The 27,622-nt window shown below is 44.3% G+C and overlaps 1 protein-coding gene across 1 annotated transcript; it reads left to right on the top strand.

Moving 5' to 3' along the window:
* The first annotated feature begins 69 nt into the window (after positions 1-69).
* On the top strand, positions 70-27,379 carry LOC110497514 (succinate--CoA ligase [ADP/GDP-forming] subunit alpha, mitochondrial). The gene is made up of 9 exons (XM_021573653.3): positions 70-118; positions 3,268-3,368; positions 5,308-5,424; positions 5,558-5,770; positions 5,940-5,997; positions 6,822-6,905; positions 8,365-8,516; positions 18,121-18,309; positions 26,974-27,379. The coding sequence occupies exons 1-9, from the start codon at positions 85-87 to the stop codon at positions 26,998-27,000; spliced, it is 975 nt and encodes a 324-aa protein (XP_021429328.1). The 5' UTR covers positions 70-84; the 3' UTR covers positions 27,001-27,379.
* The last annotated feature ends 243 nt before the right edge of the window (positions 27,380-27,622 follow it).

The following is a 27,622-nucleotide window of genomic DNA, read 5'->3' as shown; positions in this document are numbered from 1 at the left end:
TATTAGTTGGGCATATTTGTAGTCAGCCCTTTGCCTTTTACGTGTAGGTCCGTAGCCTCCCGTGTCATTGGTGAATGACCGAAGATGTCGAATAGTAGGTTGTTTGCCCGGCTGCTCTGTAAGTACAACAACATATGTGTTCTCCTCAAGTCTTTAAACTGTTTAGGTTCTGCTAAATAAAGTGCTTCACGGAGCACGTTTTGGACGGAATTTGGGGTTTCTTGCTCACAGGGTAGCGATGGCAAGCAACGCAAGGGCCTCTATTACTGGCTAACTGTTTTAGCATGCTGATAGATAGCGCATCAATTTCCAGGCCACACAGTTTGAACTACTGAACTTTGACCGTGATTGTCCTTTAGGCTTTATATTTAGCGTGTCAATTCTTTAAATGAGATTAGGGCATGTAGTTAACTATACTATAACGTAACTGTCATGTAACGTTAGCTGGGCACTTGGTAAGCTAATGCTACCTAACGTTACTCCCCCATTGTATTGTAACGTTACAAACAGTCAACGTTAGTAAAGCTTTCAATTTGTGATTTACAACGTTATCTCTTTATATGGAAGTAGCTACAGGCTATTGGTTGCTGTGTTGGGGGAAACTATAGTACTAGTATTCTGAAAAGAGTACCAAGAGTTAACCAAGCTACCAATTACTTGACGGAAAGAAGCATAGCTTTAGTGTACCTTCATTTAAGAAATGGTTTACTTTACTTAACTTAAAGTTACTTTGAAAAAGTAGTTCACTACATCCAAACTACTTCGTGGGAAAAAATTATCATATGAAATCTCAAATGTCAGACTACAAATTGTACGAACAGATCACTTTGGGATGATATGTTATCAGAGTGTGATTTAGCCTATTAAACACAAACGATGTTTTAAAGTGAGAATTAGGCAGGTCTGATGTAGTGATGCCGAAAAAGAAAGGAACCTTACTTAACCCATTTAATTAGATGTTCAGGAGGCTTATGGCTTGGGGGTAGAAGCTGTTTAGAAGTACTCTGAAAAGAGTTAACCAAGCTACCAGTTACTTCACTGAAAGAAGCATATCTTTAGTGTACCTTAATTTAAGAAATTGTTCACTTAACTAAAGTTACTTGGTATAGAGGTCCTGGATAACAGGAAGCTTGGTCCCAGTGATTTACTGGGCTGTACGCACTACCCTCTGTACTGTCATGCGGTCGGAGGCCGAGCAGTTGCCATACCAGGCAGTGATGCAACCCGTCAGGATGCTCTCAATGGTGCAGCTGGAGAACCTTTTGAGGATCTGAGGACCTATGCCAAATCTTTTCAGTCTCCTGAGGGGGAATAGGCTTTGTCGTGCCCTCTTCACGATTGTGTTGGTGTGCTTGGACCATGTTAGTTTGTTGGTGATGTGGACACAAAGGAACTTGAAGCTCTAAACCCGCTCCACTATAGCCCCGTGATGTTAATGGGGGCCTATTTGGCCGGCATTTTCCTGTAGTCCACGATCAGCTCCTTTGTCTTGCTCACATTGAGGGAGAGGTTGTTGTCCTGGCACCACACAGCCAGTCTGACCTCCTCCCTTATAGGCTGTCTCATCATTTTCAGTGATCAGGCCTACCACTGTTGTGTCGTCAGCAAACGTAATGATGGTGTTGGAGTTGTTTGGCCATGCAGTTGTGTGTGAACAGGGAGTACAGGAGGGGACTAAGCACACACCCCTGAGTGGCGCTAGTGTTGAGGATCAGCGTAGCAGATGTGTTGTTGCCTACCCTTACCACCTGGGGGCGGTCCAGGATCCAGTTGCAGAGCGAGGTGTTTAGTCCCAGGGTCCTTAGTTTAGTGATGAGCTTCGTGGGCACTATGGTGTTGAACACTGAGCTGTTGTCAATGAACAGCATTCTCACATAGGTGTTCCTTTTGTCCAGGTGGGAAAGGGAAGTGTTGAGTGCAGTAGAAATTGCGTCATCTGTGGCTCTGTTGGGGCGGTATGCAATTTGGAGTGGGTCTGGGAGGATGCTGTTGATGTGAGCCATGACCAGCCTTCATGGCTACAGACGTGAGTGCTATAGGGCGGTAATCATTTAGGCAGGTTACTTGGGCACAGGGACTATGGTGGTCTGCTTGAAACTTGTAGGTATTACAGACTCGGTCAGGGAGAGGTTGAAAATGTCAGTGAAGACACTTGACAGTTGGTCCATGCATGCTTTGAGTACACGTCCTGGTAATCTGTCTGGCCCTGCGGCTTTGTGAATATTGACCTGTTTATAGGTCTTGCTCACATCGGCTACCGAGAGTGTTTCAACAGAGTTGTCCATCACAGCTGGTGCTCTCATGTATGCTTCAGTGTTGTTTGCCTCCGCGAGCATAAAAGGCATGTAGCTCGTCTAGTTGGCTCGCGTCACTGGGCCACTCGCAGCTGGGTTTCCCTTTGTAGTCCGTAACAGTTTTCAAGACCTGCCACATCCGATGAGTGTCAGAACCGGTGTAGTAGGATTCAATCTTAATCCTGTGTTGCCCTCTGTTCTAACAAGCTTTCATGGCCAAAGAGCAGATATATATTTTTTTCTCAATTTTTCCAGAATCTCACACGTCTGTAGATTACACATTCATGGTAATTTGTTTCTTTCCCCTTATTTATAACCAGCCTTTTGTGAAATCATAATCTCACCATGACTGCCATACAGAACTGCACATACTAATGCCGTTCATAGGCTTCTCTTGGCGGGTTGGAGCGTTGGGCCAGTAACCGAAAGGTTGCTGGATCGAGTCACGGAGCTGACAAGATAAAACATATTTATTTCTGCCCCAGAGCAAGGTAGTTAACCCAGGTGCCGATGATGTCGATTAAGTCCCCCGCACCTCTCTGATTCAGGGGTTGGGTTAAATGCGGAGGACATGTTTCAGCTGAATGCATTCCGTTGTACAACTGACTAGGTGTCCCCCTTTCCCTTCCTTCCAATTTCAATCCTGAGGGAATAGGCATAATGGGTAGCAAAAAACTCGTTATCCAAGCGTAGTGGCCTACATAGTGTATGTGTGTTTTACTTCTAACAGTTGCTACTGTGTGCTGTAGGTTTTGGAACATAGCCGCTGGGCCTACCTTCAGGTCTGTTTTAATTGGATTTAAACTAATTAGAGGAACATCATGTGACAACAGCTCAGGCGACAACGCTGGACTACGTCTCCTAGATGGCAATCCTTCTCCCCTTTCCATCATGATGTGACTTTGACAAGTGTTTTTTGGAAATCTCACCTGTGTGTGGTCTCACTTTCCTCTCCTTCTGTCTCCATTTGCAGTGCAGCAAAATGGGGTAAGGAACTGTTATACTGCTTCAAGGAAGCACCTCTACATTGACAAAGACACCAAGGTCATTTGCCAAGGCTTCACAGGGAAGCAGGTGTGTATGCTACACAACACCCAGCCGACACTGGCTGCTTTCTGCATTCAACTGGGTTGTATTCATTACGGCACTCAAAGGAAATCTTAACTTATGCAACTGAAATGATTGAAAATGTGCGTTTCCTATAAGACAAGTCCAGGTAGTCCCTCCCTGTCTCAGTCTGCTTTCATCCGTTTGGTGCCGAATGAACACAACCCTGATTGGGTTATTGTTTCACTGTCAACAGACATTGTTGAAGATCTGCCTGTGCAGAGTCAAAACAGCTCAATAATCTTCCCAAAACATTAATTGATAAGAGGAGGAGGAGGAGCATGTAGGCATAGAGATTTAAAAATAACCAACTGTATCCACTAGCTAAGGATTTGAATTTGCGATGTTACATTGAGTTAAAAAAATATAAAAGTTTAAAAAAAAAAATTATTAAGCAGCAAACAGTAGCTAGCTATCTGCAACTGAGCACCTTATCCACAGACAACGAGTGGTCGTTAAATGACCCCATAATCTCTTTCCACAATATCGCCTTGGATGAGGATGGAAGGTCTCTGTCAAAGTCGATAGAAGAGTATCGGTGTCATTGTCCAACAAGCGAACACCTCTCTCCGCTTTCACCTTGTAGGTTAATAACGTCCCCCCTCCTCTCCAACAACTCTTCGACTTAATATAGTGTCATTAAATATAGTTCTTCTTAATGAACACTCATGCTAATTAGAAAGGGCTGAGCAATGACTCGTGTGTCGCTGCTGCTGCTGCACACCGACTTTCGTCTATGGTTTGCTTATCAAGCCATATACTTAAAATTCATTGTCCTTTCATTAGTGGATGATAGTTAGGACTGCCATCAACGGGGGGAAAGCGCAAAGTGAGCAGACAGTGCACGTTGCGTTTATAAATGAACAGAGGGAGTAAAAAAAGATGAGTCTGGAGAATGGAAGAAGTATTGAAATGAAAAGATATCTGTGTTGCGAGGGGAAAAAATTGCTGGCTCAGTCTTTCCTTTCTCTTTACTGCTGGTAATTATAGTTTTAACTTTAGGGTCATTGGTTTTGGACGTGTCGTAGTTGGCCTTCGTAGCCGCTTATCTATAGCGTTTCTTAACAGCCTCTGTAATTATTAACTGAGAAGGCTGATGGAACTTGGTAGGTTGAATATTCATAATGTTATTATTATTATTATTATTATTATATTACAACACATTATTGGACTCAATGCCCCTGAAAAAGTGAAGGTGGGACTGTGAGTGATTTATTTTTTATTGATGACCTCAAGAAATACAGAGACATGATGCCATTTGATTATGGTCATTTAGTGTGCCTGGGTTGGATTTAAACTGATTGAATGTGATGCCAACCTAAGCCCCTTTCACTTACAGGTGAATCCTAACTTATACTTAAGTTGAATTTTCACTTAGTATCCCATTGACCTAAATGCATGACTAAGTGACAGTTAGACACCGTAAAATACCATGTACCAAATCTCCTCTCGGAGACCCCCATTCACATAGTCATTGATTTACCTGCTGATGTACCTAGTCTTAATATGCTGGTGGTGTCTGTGTGCCCATCCATGTCAGCTTGATTCCTATGCCCCCCTCCCTCTGCGGGCACCGGACACCATTCTGCCCAGTTGATTAATGGTGGATGGCAGGCCTGTTCTCCTCATTCCCCACTACCTGGCTTTAATGATATCTCAAGGTTGGCGGATGGCGCCGCCAGTGACTGGGACAATTCCCCTCTCCATCCATCACACACTGTCAGCTGCTCCCTCCCTACCCTTTCCCATTGGCTCTAACCCTTTGAACTGAAGGAACGTCACAATATTGCTTCCATCTTGCAGATCTGCAATCAAACATTGAAGCGGGCTAAGGTCAAGAGAAACGACTGGGTGGATTGGGACTTGCTGATTCTCTCTGACTCTTCCCCTTTCTCTCCCCCTCTAGGGGACGTTTCACAGTCAGCAGGCAATCGACTATGGCTCCCGGCTAGTCGGTGGCGTGTCCCCCGGCAAGGGGGGGAGGACACACCTTGGCGTGCCTGTCTTCAACTCTGTCAAGGAGGTTAAATGTGTTCTACTATTTGTGTTTCCCTAAAAGTGAACTGGTTCTGAACTAACTTGCCTGGTTAAGAAATTGTTAAATACATACATTGATGAATAGCAAGCCCTAAATTCACCATGTCCCACACCTCCAGGCGAGAGAGGGTACCGGGGCCGAGGCCACAGTGATCTACGTGCCCCCTCCATTCGCGGGTGCCGCCATCATGGAGGCCATCGACGCTGGCATGCCCCTGGTGGTGTGCATCACAGAGGGCATCCCCCAGCAGGACATGGTCAAGGTCAAACACAAGCTGTTGCGCCAGAGCACCACGCGCCTCATCGGCCCCAACTGCCCCGGCGTTATTAATGTAAGAATATACACATATACACACTGGTATGTAGTATACACACATACAAGCTGCTGCGCCAGGGTGCTACCTGCCTCATTGGCTGCAACTGCTTTAGAGTGGTCAACGTAAGAGGCTAGAACACACACGCACTCTCTTGGTGTTAACTTTGTGATTTCCTATTTTGCAGCCGGGAGAATGCAAGATCGGGATCATGCCGGGCCACATTCACAAGAAAGGGAGGATTGGTGAGACATTTTTGAATCATTGAATAAAATCTGCTTTTACTTGGCAGCTGTGTCATAATGTTGTTCTATGATGGAAAGTTAACAGTAAGTTAGAGATCCTACAATACTTGCTTCAGTCTCCAAAATTACATGCGTGCAGTTGAATTGTGAGAGGGAGAAAGGACCTCTGCCCATGTGGCTATCAATGATAGTTGCTCAGCGAGCGACCAAGCAGTTTATTTTCTTCACTGTCTCACGGCAGACCGTTTGATAAGTTGTCAGTGCTGCAGCCGTGTAGGCAGCAGAAATAGCCATAGCAAATGTTTCTCCAGGTGCATTGGAGGCTGGTGGGAGGTGCTATAGGAGGACGGGCTCATTGTAATGTCTGTCTGGAATGGAATAAATGGAACGGTGTCAAAACATATGGAAACCACATGCTTGACTCTGTTCCTTTTGTTCCATTCCAGTCATTACAATGAACCTGTCCTCCTATAGCTCCTCCCACCAACCTCCACTGGTGTAGTGACTGCTGGGGAGCTGCATCGCTGCACAGACATCCTACACCACTTGCTGCTCATTGCGAAGGCATACAGTGTCTGTGTCCCCAATGCTACCCTGTTCACAATAGTCCCTGGGGCTCCAGTCAAAAGTAGGGAAGATGGTGCAATTTGGGGTGCACCCATACAGTATGAATGCAGGTCCTTTCCAATACTTAAAAATGCATCCTTCCTCCTTACCTCTCAAGAAGAAGGAAGGATGCATGTTAAGAGAATTGGAACATGTCCTCAGTCTTGTGTTGGCACCGGACACCAGTGTGAAATAAAGGTATTTTGTTTTTCTGTCAGGCATTGTCTCAAGATCGGGAACTCTCACATATGAAGCTGTTCACCAGACTTCACAAGTTGGCCTGGGACAGTCTCTCTGCATCGGTACGTTATGATATACACATACTGCAAATGTATAGACCAGGGATGAGCAACTTTGATGGGGGTGGGGGCCACTAAAACCTCTGAACTGATCATGAGGGGCCTCAGTGGTTCTGTGTACCCACCCATGCAGTCAAAGCCGGCCCTAGCCTTTTTGAGAGCCCTAAGGAAAATTAAAACAACACAATTTCACTAACTAAAATTGTTTTCTCCCCTCTTGACGGCAGAGAGAAAAATCTGAAGTTTTAGAGTGATTTCATGCAATTTGACACTTTGCCATGGGGCTTGGAGATTTTTCCGCGGGCCTACAAAAAGGGCCACCAGTTGCCCATCCCTGGTATAGACAAAATACAGTGCCTTCGGAAAGATTTCAGACCCCTTGACCTTTTCCATATTTTGTTACATTACAGCCTTATTCAAAAATGTATTAAATATATTTTTTTCCCCTCATCAATCTACACACGATACACCATAATTACACATTTACATAAGAATTCAGACCCTTTGTTACAGTACCTTTGGCAGCGATTACAGCATTGAGTCTTCATGGGTGTGACTCTACAAACTTGGCACACCTGTATTTGGGGAGTTTCTCCCATTCTTCTCTGCAGATCCTCTCAAGCTCTGTCAGGTTGGATGGGGAGCGTTGCTATTTTCAGGTCTCTCCAGAGATTTTCGATTTTCAAGTCAGAGCTCTGGCTGGGCCACTCAAGGACATTCGGAGACTTGTCCCGAAGCAACTACTGCATTGTATTTGCTGTGTGCTTAGGGTTGTTGTCCTATTGGAAGGTGAACCTTCGCCCCAGTCTGAGGTCCTGACTCCAATACCTTGACTTTGTTGTCCGTAAACCATTTTTCCACATCTTTGGAAGTATGCTTTGGGTCGTTGTCCACCTGTTGTATTCGGCGCATGTGACTCATACAATTAGATTTATTATTTCTTGGATTGTGCATGTGTGCCATTCAGAGGGTGAATTGGTAAGACAATATTTTTAAGTGCCTTTGAACGGGTTGTGGTAGTAAGTGCCAGGCACACCGGTTTGTCAAGAACTGCAGCACTGCTGGGTTTTTTACGCTCAACAGTTTCTCGTGTGCATCAAGAATGGCCCACCACCCAAAGGATAACCAGCCAACTTGACACAGCTGTGGGACGCATTGGAGTCAACATCGGCCAGCATCAGTGTGGAACACTTTCGACGCCTTGTAGAGTCCATGCCCCGATGAGTTGAGGCTGTTCTGAGGGCAAAAGGGGGTGCAAAACAATTTTAAGAATGCGCTCCTAATCTTTTGTGCACTAAATGTAGTTATTTTTAATGCAACCATAACACTTCCCAAGTCACATATAAAACCAATTCAACCTAAAAAATTATGAGTACATGGTACTCTATGCCTTCGGTCACGTCTGACATTCATCTTCTGGATATAAGCAGCGTAACAGTGATTTCTAATGGTTTTTGTTCAGGCATTGGCGGGGACCCCTTCAATGGGACAGACTTCATTGACTGCCTGGAGGTATTCCTGCAGGACCCTAAGACGGAGGGCATCATCTTGATCGGAGAGATCGGAGGCAACGCCGAGGAGAACGCTGCCAATTACCTCAAACAGCACAACTCTGTAAGAGGGGAGACCCACACATTAAACATGCTACCAGACTGTTAACACTTTGCCAATGGTCCACCAGTACTTTTGTGAATCATCCAGACCCTTTTTGAACGACGAGTGTAGTTCTGTCAGGTACTCCCTTTCATCTCTTTGATTCCGACGACCCCCTCGGGAAGTCCCACTCCGAGCCCCCATGTCCAAAACGTGTGCGTGGGTGGGTGGACATGTTTCACTATACTTGTGAGTACCAGAAGTGCTCACAAGAATGGTAAACTAACTAAAATACAGAGAAGTGAGGACATTTTGCCGGTCCTTTACTTGTAAAAAGGCAATTTTAAGGTTAGAATTAGGGTGTTAAGGAAAATAGGATTTTGAATGGGAGTCATTTTTTGGTCCCCAAAAGTACTCAAGTATAGTAAGACATACTGTGTGTGTTCTCGCCTGCTAATGGATCTTGGGATTCTGGATAGGCTGAGGGTGTGAGCAATAGTGCATGTTTTTATTTTTTTATTTGTTTTATTTCACCTTTATTGAACCAGGTAGGCAAGTTGAGAACAAGTTCTCATTTACAATTGCGACCTGGCCAAGATAAAGCAAAGCAGTTCGACACATACAACAACAGAGTTACACATGGAGTAAAACAAACATTGTCAATAATACAGTAGAAAATAAGTATATATACAATGTGAGCAAATGAGGTGAGATAAGGGAGGTCAAGGCAAAAAAAAGGCCATGCTGGTGAAGTAAATACAATATAGCAAGTAAAACACAGGAATGGTAGAGTGGAAGAATGTGCAAGGTAGAGAGAGAAATAATTGGGTGCAAAGGAGCAAAATAAATAAATACAGTAGGTGGAGAGGTAGTTGTTTGGGCTAAATTATAGATGGGCTATGTACAGGTGCAGTAATATGTGAGCTGCTCTGACAGCTGGTGCTTAAGGCTAGTGAGGGAGATAAGTATTTCCAGTTTCAGAGATTTTTGTAGTTCGTTCCAGTCATTGGCAGCAGAGAACTGGCAGGAGAGGCGGCCAAAGGAATAATTGGTTTTGGGGGTGACCAGAGAGATATACCTGCTGGAGTGCATGCTACAGGTGGGTGCTGCTATGGTGACCAGCGAGTTGACATAATGGGGACTTTACCTAGCAGGGACTTGTAGATTAACCTGGAGCCAGTGGGTTTGGTGACGAATATGTAGCGAGGGTCAGCCAATGAGAGCATACAGGTCGCAGTGGTGGGTAGTATATGGGGCTTTGGTGACAAAACGGATGGCACTGTGATAGACTGCATCCAATTTATTGAATAGGGTACTGGAGGCCATTTTGTAAACGACATCGCCGAAGTCGAGGATCGGTAGGATGGTCAGTTTTATGAGGGTATGTTTGGCAGCATGAGTGAAGGATGCTTTGTTGCAAAATAGGAAGCCAATTTATTTTATTTTATTTTTATTTTACCTTTATTTAACCAGGCAAGTCAGTTAAGAACAAATTCTTATTTTCAATGACGGCCTGGGAACAGTGGGTTAACTGCCTGTTCAGGGGCAGAACGACAGATTTGTACCTTGTCAGCTCGGGGGTTTGAACTCACAACCTTCCGGTTACTAGTCCAACGCTCTAACCACTAGGCTACCCTGCCGCCCCAATTCTAGATTTAACTTTGGATTGGAGATGTTTGATGTGAGTCTGGAAGGAGAGTTTACAGTCTAACCAGACACCTAGGTATTTGTAGTTGTCCACATATTCTAAGTCAGAACCGTCCAGAGTAGTGATGTTGGATGGGCGTGCAGGTGCTGGCAGCGATCAGTTGAAGCGCATGCATTTAGTTTTACTTGTATTTAAGAGCAATTGGAGGCCACGGAAGGAGAGTTGTAAGGCATTGAAGCTCGTCTGGAGGGTTGTTAACACAGTATCCAAAGAAGGGCCAGAAGTATACAGAATGGTGTCGTCTGCGTAGAGGTGGATCAGAGACTCACCAGCAGCAAGAGCGACCTCATTGATGTATACAGAGAAGAGAGTCGGTCCAAGAATTGAACCCTGTGGCACCCCCATAGACTGCCAGAGGCCCGGACAACAGGCCCTCTGATTTGACACACTAAACTCTATCAGAGAAGTAGTTGGTGAACCAGGCGAGGCAATAATTTGAGAAACCAAGGCTATCGAGTCTGCCGATGAGGATGTGGTGATTGACAGAGTCGAAAGCCTTGGCCAGGTCAATGAATGCGGTTGCTCACTATTGTTTCTTATCGATGGCGGTTAAGATATCGTTTAGGACCTTGAGCGTGGCCGAGGTGCACCCATGACCAGCTCTGAAACCAGATTGCATAGCGGAGAAGGTATGGTGGGATTCGAAATGGTCGGTTATCTGTTTGTTGACTTTGCTTTCGAAGACCTTAGAAAGGCAGGGTAGGATAGATATTTTGCAGTTTGGATCAAGAGTGTGTCCCCCTAGAAGAGGGGGATGACCGCAGCTGCTTTCCAATCTTTGGGAATCTCAGACGACACGAAAGAGAGGTTGAACAGGCTAGTAATAGGGGTGGCAACAATTTCGGCAGATCATTTTAGAAAGAAAGGGCCCAGATTGTCTAGCCCGGCTGAATTGTAGGGGTCCAGATTTTGCAGCTCTTTCGGAACATCAGCTGACTGGATTTGGGAGAAGGAGAAATGGGGAAGGCTTTGGCGAGTTGCTGTGGGGGGTGCAGTGCTGTTGACCGGGGTAGGAGCGGTAGCCAGGTGGAAAGCCTGGCCAGCCGTAGAAAAATGCTTATTGAAATTCTCGATTGTCGTGGATTTATTGGTGGTGACAGTATTTCCTATCTTCAGTGCAGTGGGCAGCTGGGAGGAGGTGTTCTTATTATCCATGGACTTTACAGTGTGCCAGAACTTTTTTGAGTTTGTGTTGCAGGAAGCAAGTTTCTGCTTGAAAAAGCTAGCCTTGGCTTTTCTAACTGCCTGTGTATATTGGTTTCTAGCTTCCCTGAAAAGTTGCATATCACAGGGGCTAATGCAGAACGCCATAGGATGTTTTTGTGTTGGTTAAGGGCAGTCATGTCAGGAGAGAACCAAGGGCTATATCTGTTCCTGGTTCTAAATTTCTTGAATGGGGCATGCTTATTTAAGATGGTGAGAAAGGTGTTTAAAAAAACAAACAAACAGGCATCCTCTACTGACGGGATGAGATCAGTATCCTTCCAGGATACCCCGGCCAGGTCGTTTAGAAAGGCCTGCTCGCTGAAGTGTTTCAGGAAGCATTTGACAGTGCTGAGTGGAGGTCGTTTGACCGCTGACCCATTACGGATGCAGGCAATGAGGCAGTGATCACTGAGATCTTGGTTGAAAACAGCAGAGGTGTATTTTAGAGGGCAAGTTGGTTAGGGTGATATCTATGAGGGTGCCCGTGTTTACGGCTTTGGGGTGGTACCTGGTAGGTTCATTGATAATTTGTGTAAGATTGAGGGCATCAAGCTTAGATTGTAGGATGGCTGGGATGGTAAGCATGTTTCAGTTCACATATGGTGTCCAGAGCACAGCTGAGGGCAGAGGGTGGTCTATAGCAGGCGGCAACAGTGCGAGACTTTTTAGAGAGGTGGATTTTTAAAAGTAGAAAAACAGAAAAAAAACAGAAAAAGTTCTGTCCTACTATCCAGGTCTGTACCCAAAATTCTTTGGGTACAAACCTGGATAGTAGGACAGAACTTTTTTATTTTTGCAGTAGATTGCAACACCGCCCCCTTGTCTGAAAATGTTGTAGTTAGGGATGAAGATTTCAGAATTTTTGGTGGTCTTCCTAAGCCAGGATTCAGACACTGCTAGAACATCTGGGTTGGCAGAGTGTGCTAAAGCAGTGAATAAAACAAACTTAGGGAGGAGGCTTCTAATGTTAACATGCATGAAACCAAGGCTATTACGGTTACAGAAGTCATCAAAAGAGAGCGCCTGGGGAATAGGAGTGGAGTGTTTACTTCCAGTTAGGAAGTTAACTGAATGTACTTCCAGTTAGGGTTCATGGTGCAGAACCTTTGATTGACACACTCGTTCCAGGCAGGTGTGGGAGAGACTGATCTTTGGAGCATGGATGGTGAATTATGCAAGGCTTGAAAAGTAGTTGTGCCTTTCAGCAACAGTTATTGCCAAGTGTGTGTTTTGCCCTCTAGATTTGTCAAGACACAGAATTTTGATTGAGAAAATACGTGTGTGTGTGTGTACACACACACACACAGAGGTTTGTCTGTCTGTCATGTGTTCAGCAGCTGAAAATTAATTTCATGAGCTGCCCTAATGCATGTAAATCTCTCACCACTCTCTGTCTCGGGAGAACAACTCTTTGGCTGAGGCCAAAATAACACCATATTTCCTAATAGCGTACATCTTTTGACCAGAGCCCTTTGGGCCCATGTCAAAAGTAGTGCACTACATGGGGCTTAGGGTGCCATTTGGGACGCACACACTCTCTCTCCCTTCCTCATGTACAAACCGGCTCAACCAATCATCCAAAGTGTTGACAACCAGAGACCAATGGCTCGTGACACCAACATGCATGAAAAGCCCATTTTGAAAGCGGCGGGTAGTTCTCTGAAAGTCGAGTGTGTGTGTGTGCCGAGCATTGAACACCAGAGGCAGCAGTTTAACCAAAGCCTGAAATTGTTTTATCTGAGTTGCTGTTCTGTCAACGTTGAGAAACGGAAACACTAAATGCAAAGCCAGACCCAAAATTATGTTCCTCTCTTTAGTTTCACTCATAGAACAATTCCATGCTTCAGACATGTTATTTTCTAGGGTTGCAAAATGTCAGTAGCTTTCCCAAAATGTCCAGGTTTTTCAGAAAACTATAATGTTATAACTAACTGTAAGTTAACTATCTATTTGCCTAATATATTATATCTAGCTCAGGGCTCCATCTATGCATTTGGTTTGCTAGCTAATTGGCTAGATGGCAAGAGGAAGATTCTTGGTTACAGCGACAGTCAATCGTACATGAATAGTACAATACAATGACACTGTAGGGGATAGGTTGCCATTTGGGACTAGAAAAGTAGAATATAATATCGCATTGGTATGCCCTTACCAGTAGCTAGACATTGGTATGCCCTTACCAGTAGCTAGACATTGGTATGCCATAGCTAGATATTTCAAAATGATCTCTTTCTCCACCGACTTATAGATCAGTCGGTGTAGCACTTGTGAGGCACAGCTGAGCATAAATTTAAAGAATGATATTTTCTTATTTTACTGCTGTCATGGTTCTTTTTAAGACAACTGGGGGGGGGGGGGGGGGGGGTCAAGTCATGACGTCCGTGATTCTGAAAAGTCAGAATGCAGGCATCTTTCTAGAGCTCTGAGTTGGATGACTGTTCAAAACCATTTTGAAAGCACGGATGTCTGAGATTTCCGATTTCCCAGTTGTTTTGAACACAGTATTAGTCTCAGCTGAGGGAGGGAGAAATCAGCGGAGTGTCCTCCTCTCAAGGTCTCCGCTCTCTCCTTCCTTTCCTCCGGGTGAGACTAATCAGAGAGGGGACACCAGCTTCCACCTGATGGTGAAACTCAAGTCGCAATGCATCTGCCTCATGCACAAATTCATGTTGTTCCTATGACCAGAGAAAGTGAAAATATTCCTCTATTAAAACAGACGAGATGAGCTGCTAATAAAAATGTAGGGCTATTGATAGACTTGGCTACTCATTCATTGCAGCGCGAGTGGAAGTAGGGAGAAGTGCGTTTTATGTTTTGTAATGGTATTGAATAGAGTTAAAAATAGGAACACTTTGCCTACCTGATGCATAAGGCTTCTGAATGAAATGCACCTACAACCAACAGCGCAATAAATAATTTCGCAGAGCTAAAATTAGTGCACACTTTAGAGGTCATTAGCCTACATAGAAAAACTACTCCTCTAACTCTGTGTGCTGCTTGCCAACCTGGTCTGTTTTAGTATACTGAATAAAAATATAAAGTCAACATGTTAAGTTTTGGTCCCATGTTTCATGAGCTGATTTTTTTATTTTTTTGCACACATTTGTTTACATCCCTGTTGGTGAGTGCTTATCCTTTCCCAGGATAATCCATCCACCTGACAGGTGTGGCATATCAAGACTCTTATTAAATAGAATGATTATTACACAGGTGCACCTTGTGCTAGGGACAATAAAAGGCCACTCTAAAATGTTTTGTTTTGTCAAACAACACAATGTTGTAAGAAGTTTTTTTTAACCTCTTTTTCTCTCCAATTTCGTGATATCCAATTGGTAGTTAGTCTTGTTCCATCGCTGTAACTCCCGTGCGGACTTGGGAGAGGCGACGGTCAAGAGCCATGTGTCCTCAAACACGACCCTGCCAAGCCGCACTCCTTCTTGACACACTGCTCGCTTAACACAGAAGCCAGCCTCACCAATGTGTCGGAGGAAACACCGTACACCTGGTGACCGTGTCAGCATGCATTGCCCCCGGTCCGCCACAGTATTCACTAGTGTGCGACGGGACAAGGACATCCCTGCCTGCCAAACCCACACCTAACCCGGACGACGGTGGGCCAATTGTGCGTCGTCTCCCGGTCTCGGCCGGCTGCAACACAGCCCGGGAGTCAGATGTCTCAATTTTTGATGGAGTGTGCAGACTGCACGAATGTTGGCATGCTGACTGCACGAATGTCCACCATAGCTGTTGCCAGAGAATTGAATGTTAATTTTTCTACCATAAGCTGCCTCCAATGTTGTTTTAGAGAATTTGGCAGTACGTCCAACCGGCCACACAACCGCAGACCACGTGGAACCACTCCAGACCTCCACATCCGGCTTCTTCACCTGCAGGATCGTCTGAGACCGGACAGCTGATGGGTTTGAACAACCAAAGAATGTCTGCTGGAGATGAATCCCGTTTTCAACTGTACTGGGAAAATGGTGTCGTGTGGGCAAGCGGTTTGCTGATGTCAACGTTGTGAACAGAGTGCACCATGGTGGGGTTATGGTATGGGCAGGCATAAACTACGGGTAACGAACACAATTGCATTTTGATGGTAATTTGAATGCACAGAGATACCGTGATGAGATCCTGAGGCCCATTGTTGTGCCATTCATCTGCCGCCATCACCTCATGTTTCAGCATAATGCACAGCCCCATGTCACAAGGATCAATTTCTGGTAGCTGAAAATTTCCCATTTCTTCCATGGCCTGCATACTCACTAGACATGTTACCCGTTGAGCACGTTTGGGATGCTCTGGATCGACGTGTAACAGCCTGATCAACTCTATGCAAAGGAAATGTGTTGCACTGCATGAGGCATCTGTGACCAACCGATGCAGATCTGTTTTCCCAGTCATGTGAAATCCATAGATTATGGCCTAATTAATTTCAATTTCCTTATATATGAACTGTAACTCTGTAAAATCTGGAATTGTTGTTTGTTGCGTTTTTATATTTTTGTTCAGTGTAAGTCACCTTTTCAGAAGGTCTTAAGCGCTTTTCTTTTTGAGACTTCTACGTCTAAATCCCACCTAGTATTCTTCAGCCTCCATGCATTTGTAAAACTAAAGAGCTACCTAAGACGGAACACCTTTGGGCCCATGCTTTCCAACGAGAGAGTATTTGGCAGCTAACCCACGTGAACACTAAATGTATCCTTTTTCCTGTCATCCTCGACTCTTAGCCACTGCTCGCTCTCTCTCTCTCCTAGGTGCTTTACGCACAATGCAAAGCCCAAGCACAATGCATTCACTAACACACACCGATTGTCGTCTAGGAGGGCAGGTGAGTGATTTTTAGAAAGCGGTGGGGCGTGTGTAGCGCACTCCATTCACATCTAGTGTGCGAATAGGGGGCCTCATCAATTTGTAATTGTCTGTTTGTCGTCTTAATCTGACAAGATTGAGGCTCTACCCCCGAGCATACAGCAAGGCCCATTTCGAAACAACCCCTGCCTCCCCACCCCTACTCCTGTGGTGGAACAAACTGAAGAAGAGGTAGGGAAACGACCTACTCCTTCTCTTTAGTTCCATTATTAAAGTAACTTTCAAATGCTATTTCGACTTCTCTTATTATGCTCCGACTTCTCTGAGGGAAGATGAAGATTAATTGACTAATTACAGCCTAACTTGTTCAGGTAGGTTTTAAAAGTTGATTCACACAGGGGGTGGTTTGTTTGTCAAAGCTGTGAATTCATTAGGATGGGACAAGCGAGAGCCTGAACTGGAATTTTTAAGGGCCTAGCTAGAAGAACAGCATTGGGCCTGCATTCATAAAGTGTCTGAGTAAGTAGGAGTGCTGATTCAGGATCAGTTTTGCCTTGTTGACCATAATTAATAAGATTGTATGGACAGGGATGCTTTGTGAATAGAGATTCTAAAACAGACGTGGCCACCCCTCCTCCTGGAAAGCTACTGGGTGTTCAGGCTTTTGCTACAGCCGTACTTCAGCTAGTCAAGGTCTTGAAAAGCAGCTAAGTAGTAGAATCAGGTGTGGAACAAAAGCCTGCAGGAAGGTCAGTCTTTAGTCGTTCTGACCCATTTAGAGGAAAAAATGTTGGGCCACCTTACAAGAGGAAACATTCACCTCGACTAATTAGTATACTCCCGGTACCTTTTTTTCCCCCCTTGATTGCAGTCATATTCCCCCGTTTAGTGAACAGTTTGCTTTCAGAGCCATCTCTTGTTAATACTGTACATTGTTAGTCAGGTTTTTAAAACCATTTTTTTTTACAAATTCATTTTCTTGGCCCGAGAGACGAGCGGATTGGCTGCTCCGCTTAAACAATTATGCAGTGTCTTCAAGCATGTTGAAATGAATAGCGGTCGTCGGGCAGTGGTCTTGCTGTACATGCCTGCCAGTTTCAGTAGGGTTCCATTTAGAAAGCATGCGCTGACATGGTAGCAGGGAAGTAAAGACTTAAGCAGGAGGGCCAGTTTGTTCTACACGCAGTGTTAACTCTCATCTGAAGGAGAGGGTATGAGGGAGAGAAAGATGGAAGGAGAGCCTTATCACAAGGCAAGTACCTGAGGAGTGTCTGAAGAGAGGCCTGGCTTGTGTTCATTTGGCAAAAAAAATACTGAAATGGGTGGCTACTACAGTACCTGGTCGAATAGGAAACGCACATTTTCGCTACCCAATTCGAAAAGTTTTCCTAAGCATGCCCTAATGAGCAAGCTTGTCTTTCATCTCCTATACGATGTTATTCCTGAGTGTGAAATATTAGCTCGCTCTCCCCTCCCGCCAAGCGCTGGAAGACTATCTCAACTGTTGAATTTAGCCTCCATCAGGACGAGCTGAGCGGACAGGGCCAGAGCTAATCAGTGTCCGCGTGACTAATAACCTGCTTCTGCGAGAATGAGATCATGTGAAATGGCAGGGAGGGGTGTGGAGGGTGTGTATCTGCCCATGCAATTAAATGGTCTCATTGACTCTTTCTCACACATCTGGACAGAGCACGTAATAGAGTATTGGCATGAATGTGAATATAACATTTACTGTACTTTTATTTTAATAATAAAATAAGATTGTTCTAGGAATACCTATTTGAGGGTCTGTTAATAGGAAGTCAATGTCTTTTGTTTTGGAATGTCTATTCTGTTATTTGTCTGAGAACACAAGTATGACTGAGGCTGTCTCCTTCTCAACCCCCCCCCCCCCCCCAGGGAACAAATGCCAAGCCCGTGGTGTCTTTCATCGCCGGGCTCACTGCCCCGCCGGGCCGTAGGATGGGTCACGCTGGTGCCATCATCGCAGGGGGCAAGGGTGGAGCCAAAGAGAAGATTGCCGCCCTACAGCAGGCGGGCGTTGTGGTCAGCATGTCCCCGGCTCAACTGGGCAGCACCATGTTCAAGGTGAGACTAGAGAGATGTATTAAAGAGCTAATCTATCTTTACCATGACTCGAGCCCTCTAGCCAACTCTATGGGTGAGACCCGTAGCGATAGATAAATGTCATTCAGTGGCGCGACAGACTACCATTCTCCCATAGCTGGGGGAGGACGGCAAAAGGGTTACTTTGGTCGCTTTAGTCCCACATCCCAACTTTTCCTCTTCCCTCAAATATACTAAAAACAATCTCGACTAGGGTTGCAAAGAATTTCTGGAAATTCTTCATGAAATATTCCATGGGACGTTAAGCCTGGGAATTTGGGGGATTTTGCTTAAATTCATCAAAAACGTTAGCTTATAACAACGTTTTAATTGTGTGATACAAAAGGCAGTTATGGGTCTTGTGGCATATTTTGTTTACTGTCCCCAAGTCAATGGAATTCCAAACATCTGCATGCACAGTGCATTTTTTCATCACATGTGCAGTGCATCATATGTACAGCTGATTCTCAAGATCTTGCACACTAATGAGATGCTATTGAGCCCACACCACGACATTGTCTGAGCCAAGGACTACATGTTTTCTGGTAAGTTTTGATTACAATACTGGGTGGGGTGAATATATTTTATATTACATTATTTTTTTGTTAACTAGTAAATAGTAGCCTACACAAGTGTTTAAATAATTTCTAACTTGTTAACAGTTTCTGCTAGTTAGTTTTTGCTACCAAGTGGGTTTTATTTAGCTTGAGCCTGCTAACTGAGTGTTAATTCACTTGTTTCCATACATGTTTCATTTCTAAACAACTCCTTTGTAAGATAGATAGTTAAGCAGATAGATAAAACATTTATCTGTACATGGAATTGTATTTATTTTTACTCCGTTTTTTCTTTAAAGGAAAATGCAACGGGCACTATCTGATGTGTGGAGACATTTCACTGCAGCGAATGTAGATGTGAAGAATGCAACAAAGATACAGAGTCTGTCCAAGTGCATCAAGTTCCCTCAGCGTTCACAACAAGCAACCTCTGACAAAAGTCCCTCTACATCCATTCGAGGTGAAAATGATGAATCAGACACCTTATCAATAGCAACAGCTTATTGTCCTCCTGGAGTCAGAAGTTTTTATTTGACTCATTGGAGGAACATAGTCAGAGAAATGCTGATGAATGTCTTACACGAGCTGTGTATGCAACTGGTTCACCTCTGATGCTCACAGGCAATGTGTATGGGAAGAGATTTTTTAATCTTCTTTGCCCAGCATACACCCCTCCAACCAGAGACATGCTTTATCTACTCATTTGCTGGAGTTCAACAGAGTTCAAGTGAAGGTCAAGCAATTCATAGAGAAAGCAGACTGTATTGCAATCATCTCTGATGGGTGGTCGAATGTCCGTGGGTAAGGAATAATTAACCACATCTCCACCCCTCAACCAGTATTCTACAAGAGCACAGACACAAGGGACAACAGACACACCGGTCTCTACATTGCCAATGAGCTGAAGGCAGTCATCAATGACATTGGACCACAGAATGTATTTGCACTGGTGACAGACAATGCTGTGAACATGAAGGCTGCTCGGTCTAAAGTGTGGGGGTCCTACCCTCACATCACACCCATTTGCTGATCTGCTCATTATTTGAATCTGCTCCTCAAGGACATCATGGCACTGAAAACAATGGATACACTCTACAAGAGAGCCAATGAAATGGTTAGGTTTGTAAAGGGTCATCAAGATTTATAGCAGCAATCTACCTCACCAAGCAAAGTGAGAAGAATAAGAGCACCGCATTGAAGCTGCCCAGCAACACACGTTGAGGTGGTGGTGTCATCATGTTTGTCAATCTCCTGGAGGGCAAGGCAGGGTAGCCTAGTGCTTAGAGCGTTGGACTAGTAACCGGAAGGCTGCAAGTTCAAATCCCCGAGCTGACAAGGTACAACTCTGTCGTTCTGCCCCTGAACAGGCAGTTAACCCACTGTTCCTAGGCCGTCATTGAAAATAAGAATTTGTTCTTAACTGACTTGCCTAGTTAAATAAAGGTAAAATAAAAATCTCTCCAAGAAATGGCCATATCACAGTCTGCCAATATGGACAGCCCCATCAAGAGGATCCTCCTGGATGATGTATTTTGGGAGAGAGCGGAAAGCAGCCTGAAACCTATATCAGTAGCCATTGCATGGATTGAGGGAGACAATGCCATCCTATCTGATGTTCAGACTCTGCTTGCAGATGGAAGAGAAGAAATCCATACTGCCCACTTCACTGTTGCTACAAGCAGAGGAAACTGCAGTTCTGAAATACATACGTGAATATTTCTGCCTGAAGCCCATACACTTCGCAGCGTACATATTGGACCCCAAGTATGCTGGCAAGAGCATCCTGTCTGGAGCAGAGATCAACAAGGCCACTACCGTGTCTCGCCACCTTGGCCTGGATGAGGGCAAGGTTCTTGGCAGTCTGGCGAAGTACGCTTCCAAGCAAGGTCTTTGGGATGGAGGTTTAATAATATCTCATCAGTCACCTGGTGGAAGGGACTTAATGGTTCTGAGGCTCTCTCAGCCGCCTCAGAGCGCAACTGGTCCTTGTTTGGGAACACACACAACAAAGCACGCAACAGGCTGACCAATACAATGGTTGAAAAATTGGTGGCCATCCAGGAAAATTTGAGGCTTTTTGAGCCTGACAATGAGCCATCTTCCACAAGGTTGGAAAGTGACAGTGAAGATGAGGCCTCAGTCTGATGTTCAGAGGAGGTCCAGGGAGAAGACACGGAAGCCCGAGAGGAAGACAACCAAAGCTTTAGTTTCTAGACTCATTTTAGAGATGTATGTTCAAAACATTTTTGGGAGATGTGATGGATCATTGGGGATCATTCAATATTTATTTAGTTAGTTTCCTGAACTCATTTAATTAAAGTTCAATTCATAACTAAAATATTTTTTATTTCAATTGTTTTAATCATTTGCAATGATGTCTACTCATGATAAGGTAAAAGGTCTCCATGTGATATGGTGTGTGCATATACACTGCTCAAAAAAATAAAGGGAACACTAAAATAACACATCCTAGATCTGAATGAATTAAATATTCTTATTAAATACTTTTTTCTTTACATAGTTGAATGTGCTGACAACAAAATCACACAAATTATCAATGGAAATCAAATGTATCAACTCATGGAGGTCTGGATTTGGAGTCACACTCAAAATTAAAGTGGAAAACCACACTACAGGCTGATCCAACTTTGATGTAATGTCCTTAAAACAAGTCTAAATGAGGCTCAGTAGTGTGTGTGGCCTCCCTGCCTGTATGACCTCCCTACAACGCCTGGGCATGCTCCTGATGAGGTGGCGGATCGTCTCCTGAGGGATCTTCTCCCAGACCTGGACTAAAGCATCCGTCAACTCCTTGACAGTCTGTAGTGCAACGTGGCGTTGGTGGATGAAGCGAGACATGATGTCCCAGATGTGCTCAATTGGATTCAGGTCTGGGGAACGGGCGGGCCAGTCCATAGCATCAATGCCTTCCTCTTACAGGAACTGCTGACACACTCCAGCCACATGAGGTCTAGCATTGTCTTGCATTAGGTGAAACCCAGGGCCAACCGCACATGCATATGGTCTCACAAGGGGTCTGAGGATCTCATCTCGGTACCTAATGGCAGTCCGGCACATGGAGGGCTGTGCGGCCCCCCAAAGAAATGCCACCCCACACCATGACTGACCCACCGCCAAACCGGTCATGCTGGAGGATGTTGCAGGTAGCAGAATGTTCTCCACGGCATCTCCAGACTCGGTCATGTCTGTCACATGTGCTCAGTGTGAACCTGCTTTCATCTGTGAAGAGCACAAGGCGCCAGTGGCGAATTTGCCAATCTTGGTGTTCTCTGGCAAATGCCAAACGTCCTGCACTGTGTTGGGCTGTAAGCACAACCCCCACCTGTTGATGTCGGGCCCTCATACAACCCTCATGGAGTCTGTTTCTGACCGTTTGAGCAGACACATGCACATTTGTGGCCTGCTGGAGGTCATTTTGCAGGGCTCTGGCAGTGCTCCTCCTGCTCCTCCTTGCACAAAGGCGGAGGTAGCGGTCCTGCTGCTGGGTTGTTGGCCTCCTCCACGTCTCCTGATGTACTGGCCTGTCTCCTGGTAGCGCCTCCATGCTCTGGACACTACGCTGACACACAGCAAACCTTCTTGCCACATCTCGCATTGATGTGCCATCCTGGATGAGCTGCACTACCTGAGCCACTTGTGTGGGTTGTAGACTCCGTCTCATGCTACCACTAGAGTGAAAGCACCGCCAACATTCAAAAGTGACCAAAACATCAGCCAGGAAGCATTGGAACTGAGAAGTGGTCACCACCTGCAGAACCACTCCTTTATTGGGGGTGTCTTGCTAATTGTCTATAATTTCCACTTGTTGTCTATTCCATTTGCATAACAGCATGTGAAATGTATTGTCAATCAGTGTTGCTTCCTAAGTGGACAGTTTTGATTTCACAGAAGTGTGATTGACTTGGAGTTACATTGTGTTGTTTAAGTGTTCCCTTTATTTTTTTTGAGCAGTGTATATCAAATGCAAAAAAATCTACATTTAAATGGTATTAAAGTTAATTTGCATATATTCCATGTTAATTCCTACAAAGTCTCCTCTGAATATTCCCCAAAATGTGCAACCCTAATCTCGACATAGAAAAGTAGAAAAAAGTAGAAAAAAACAATGAACTTACAGTAACCTTTATGTTGTTTTCAGTCTTTGGGTTCGTTAACAAGTAAGGTTGTGGGACTTGTGGATTGAACTTTTTTAATACGTAATAAACAAAAGGCAACGGTGAGGGGGAATTAATAACCATGGCTGTTGATGCCGGGGCGGGCAACTCTGCTACGCTGCTGCTGCCTATATTTCAATTTATCACCGGAGGAAGCCGGTTTTAACAAGACGTATAAAAAGTTCAAGCTTGTATTACACCCATTCATCTTATTCTTTCATTACGAGCGAGCGCAGGGTGGCAAACCCAAACACCCAGTTATTGATTTGCGCGGCGGTGGCACTGTTTTCGTTTTAATTCATAATCATTGCTCGTAATGTTGAACTATTTCCCGGCCTGTTAATTTCCCAGACATTTTGTGTTCATACATCTCTGTTAATCTCATTGGCGCTGCTGTAATCGGTGTAATAATACACACGACACAACAGAGCAAACAAACAAAGTAGTGCCCGATGGGGGTAATTAATTTGGTTTGGTTTAACATGCTCAGCTCTCAGTACAGTACAAGGCCCAACTCTCGAGTGCTTTTTGTTTGTGCTTGTCGGTGAAGTTCTCCTTGTGTCCACACCTAGATTCAAGTATTTGTTTTCTTTCAAATACTGTAAATGCTCTAGATTAAACTTGCATGTCACCGATAGAATAGTCCCAAATGTGCAAACTCCACCCACCTAGCATTCAAGGCAGACTGTGTCAAGCCCACATAAACCTCCAGTCACCGATGTGTGCTGCTTGCTCTGTTTTTCACTCTTTCTCATGGCCTCCCTTGACAAAATGTCCCTGTTGCACACCAGCACTCTTCATCACTCCCTCTCTCCTTCCTCCTGCCCTCATCTCTCCATCTTGCTCCACCTCTCCCCTTCTTTTGGTATTGAGCACCTTTGACACACACACAAGGACGATCGCATCTCTTTCTCTCTCCTGTTCCTCTTACTCTACATCTTTCGTTTACAGGCTGTATCACAACCGGCTGTGATTGGGAGTCCCATAGGGTGGCGCACAATTGGGCCAGTGTCATATTGTAAATAAGAATTTGTTCTTGCCTCGTTAAATAAAGGATCAATACAAAAATTAAAAATAAAGTTGTTTCTCCTCTGCTTAAATACATATCTCAAGCAAGCACTATTTCTCCTTCTCCTCTGTCCTTGCCCTCCTTCAAATCAAATTGTCACATGCTTCGTAAACAACCAGTGTAGACGAACATTGAAACGCTTACTTACAGGTCCTTCCCAACCATGCATTTATTTATATATATATATATATATATATATATATATATATATATATATATATATATATATATATATATATTAAATAAATAGAAAAATAATAACGAGGAATAAATACAGAATGAGTAACGATTACTTGGCTATATACACGGGGTACCAAGTTGAGGAATGAGGTCATTGAGGTAGATACAGTGGGGCAAAAAAGTATTTAGTCAGCCACCAATTGTGCAAGTTCTCCCACTTAAAAAGATAAGAGGCCTGTAATGTTCATCATAGGTACACTTCAACGATGACAGACAAAATGAGAAAAAAAAAATCCAGAAAATCACACTAGGATTTTTAATTAATTTATTTGCAAATTATGGTAGAAAATAAGTATTTACCTGTGTTAATTACCTGTATTAATTACCAGTATTAATGGCACCTGTTTGAACTTGTTATCAGTATAAAAGACACCTGTCCACAACCTCAAACAGTCACACTCCAAACTCCACTATGGCCAAGACCAAAGAGCTGTCAAAGGACACCAGAAACAAAATTGTAGACCTGCACTAGGCTGGGAAGACTGAATCTGCAATAGGTAAGCAGCTTGGTTTAAAGAAATCAACTGTGGGAACAATTATTAGGAAATGGAAGACATACAAGACCAATGATTATCTCCCTCGATCTGGGGCTCCATGCAAGCTCTCACCCCGTGGGGTCAAAATAATCACAAGAACAGTGAGCAAAAATCCCAGAACCACACGGGGGGACCTAGTGAATGACCTGCAGAGAGCTGGGCCCAAAGTAACAAAGCCTACCATCAGCAAGGGCATTGAAGATGAAACGTGGCTGGGTCTTTCAGCATGACAATGATCCCAAACACACCACCCGGACAACGAAGGAGTGGCTTCGTAAGAAGCAGTTCAAGGTCCTGGAGTGGCCTAGCCAGTCTCCAGATCTCAACCCCATCTTTGGAGGGAGTTGAAAGTCCGTGTTGCCCAGCAGCAGCCCCAAAACATCACTGCTCTAGAGGAGATCTGCATGGAGGAATGGGCCAAAATACCAGCAACGGTGTGTGAAAACCTTGTGAAGACTTACAGAAAACGTTTGACCTCTGTCATTGCCAACAAAGGGTATATAACAAAGTATTGAGAAACTTTTGTTATTGACCAAATACTTATTTTCCACCATAATTTGCAAATAAATTCATAAAAAATCCTACAATGTGATTTTCTGGATTTTTTATTTTTTTTTTTTTCATTTTGTCTGTCATAGTTGAATTGTACCTATGATGAAAATTACATGCCTCATCTTTTTAAGTGGGACAACTTGCACAATTGGTGGCTGACTAAATACTTTTTTGCCCCACTGTATGTACATATAGGTAGGGATGAATTGACTAGGCAACAGGATAGGTAATAAACAATAGCAGCGTATGTGATGAGTCAAAAGCATTTAGTGCAAAAAGGGTCAATACTGGTAGTCCGGGTAGCTATTGGTAAACTATTTAGTAGTCTTATGGCTTAGGGGTAGAAGCTGGTCAGGGTCCTATTAGTTCCAGACCTGGCGCATCGGTACTGCTTGCCGTGCGGTAGCAGAGAGAATAGTCTCGATCATTCTCCCTCTGGACTATGAGTGGACCTTGTGCCACCTTCCACCCTTCTCCCTCCTTCCATCCATCAGAGTGCCTGAAGCCTCGTGGCCACCATGTCAGCTCTCCCGTCAGGAGCCCTAACACAGCCCCGCTCATCCCCCGGTCTCTTTCTCCTTCCCCCTCTTCTCTCTCTCTCTTTCACAGAAAGTCAAGGGCCCGGCCTTGATCGGCGCGTACAGATACACTTAATCCGCCCCGCGTGAGACTGAAGGGCGTCTTCCCTTAACACTCCTGAGTGTTACATTAGATAACACACGCACAGCCCGCCAAGTTGCTCTAGCACTCTGTCAAAGTTGAGGCGTTGAGCCGAAGTAGACATTTTCAACCACTTGGTGGCAGTAGACATTCAGGTATTTTGGAAGTAAGGAATTTTCCAATGGGCAACATCATGCATGTGTGTTGCAGTCCTGATAAATGACATTTGCATAAAGGAAGCTTTTTCCTCTGTGGTGTGGGGGAATTCTAGGATGGGAAGGAGAGTGTTTGTTTTATCGTCCTTCCTCTGCTGATATTTAATGAACGGCGACATCCCGTCCGTAATGTTCTCCGTCCTTTTGGTTATGTGCTTTTACGTCTTATTATTTTCACTGTCGTATAATATGACTATGGATCTTGATGCTTTGGTGTGAATATACATGTTTTCTGTGTATGGACTACTCCACACTGAACATGAGCCTTGCATAGCCTTATTCGGTTTGTAAGGTATTTATCTTTGCATCAAATAACGATTTTGAATGTTATTTGTCTAGATCTCCTTCATTAATCCCTGATGAGAGAGAGAGAAATTGTCTACATCCCAAATGGCACCCATAGTGCCCAACTTTTGACCCGAGTCCTATGTAGGGAATGGGGGTGCCATTTGGGACAAAGTTATTCCTTCCCCCACCTCCCCAGTAAGAAAGTGCCTTGTCAGGGTCTACTAGCACCCCCTCCAATCCCCCACCCCGTTGTAGCTTCCAGATGTAAACAAACTGTGAATCCACATGAATAAATAATTATTTCCTCTCCTTCCCTGTTTCCCCCTCCTGTTTGTTCTGTCCCTCTCTCCGCAGGAGTTTGAGAAGAGGAAGATGTTGTAAACGGGGAAAGGCACCCCCCCCCCATCTTCCCGACCGAAGCCCCTACTAATATACACACTCACTACGCAGTGTTTTTAAGATGTTTTTGATTTAAGCTATGAATTCATACCATTACACAAAGAGAGTAAATATATCAGTATATCTTGATGTCTTTTAAATATGTGATACCTTGTCTTTTAGAGGACAGTTATTGTCATCTGTTATGGTAGCTTCTGATGTGTTTAGTTTGACAACAGAGGAGGAATGCCAAGGTAAACGAGGTGATCTGGTTCCTGTGTTGTCTTTCTACTACTACACTCTCCTACTGTAACCAAGTATTCCATCAAAATGTCTGTTCTCACTGGCTATACACCTGAATAAGAAAATATCTCGAACACGGTTTTGGTTGTGGGCTCATTTTTATGTTTGTCTCGCTCTCTTTTGCACACACACACAGGTTAGCATGACGGTGTTGAAGCGTTATCACACTGTGGTATTATTGGGTGCATATGACGTGTGGTTCTGCTAAGTTTTACAGTGTAATAGCATTAAAAACAATACCTGTTTGAAAATGGTATGTAATACTAGACTTTATTTGGAAGATGTTTTTCTTTTCTTCCAATTTTAAAAGGTTGCCACTGAA

This window comes from Oncorhynchus mykiss, chromosome 19 (genome assembly GCF_057628025.1).
Source record: "Oncorhynchus mykiss isolate SJ-2025 chromosome 19, ASM5762802v1, whole genome shotgun sequence".
Taxonomy (NCBI): Eukaryota; Metazoa; Chordata; class Actinopteri; order Salmoniformes; family Salmonidae; genus Oncorhynchus; species Oncorhynchus mykiss.
Note: the sequence above shows the minus strand (reverse complement) of the source record. Positions and strands in the feature narration are given on the sequence as shown.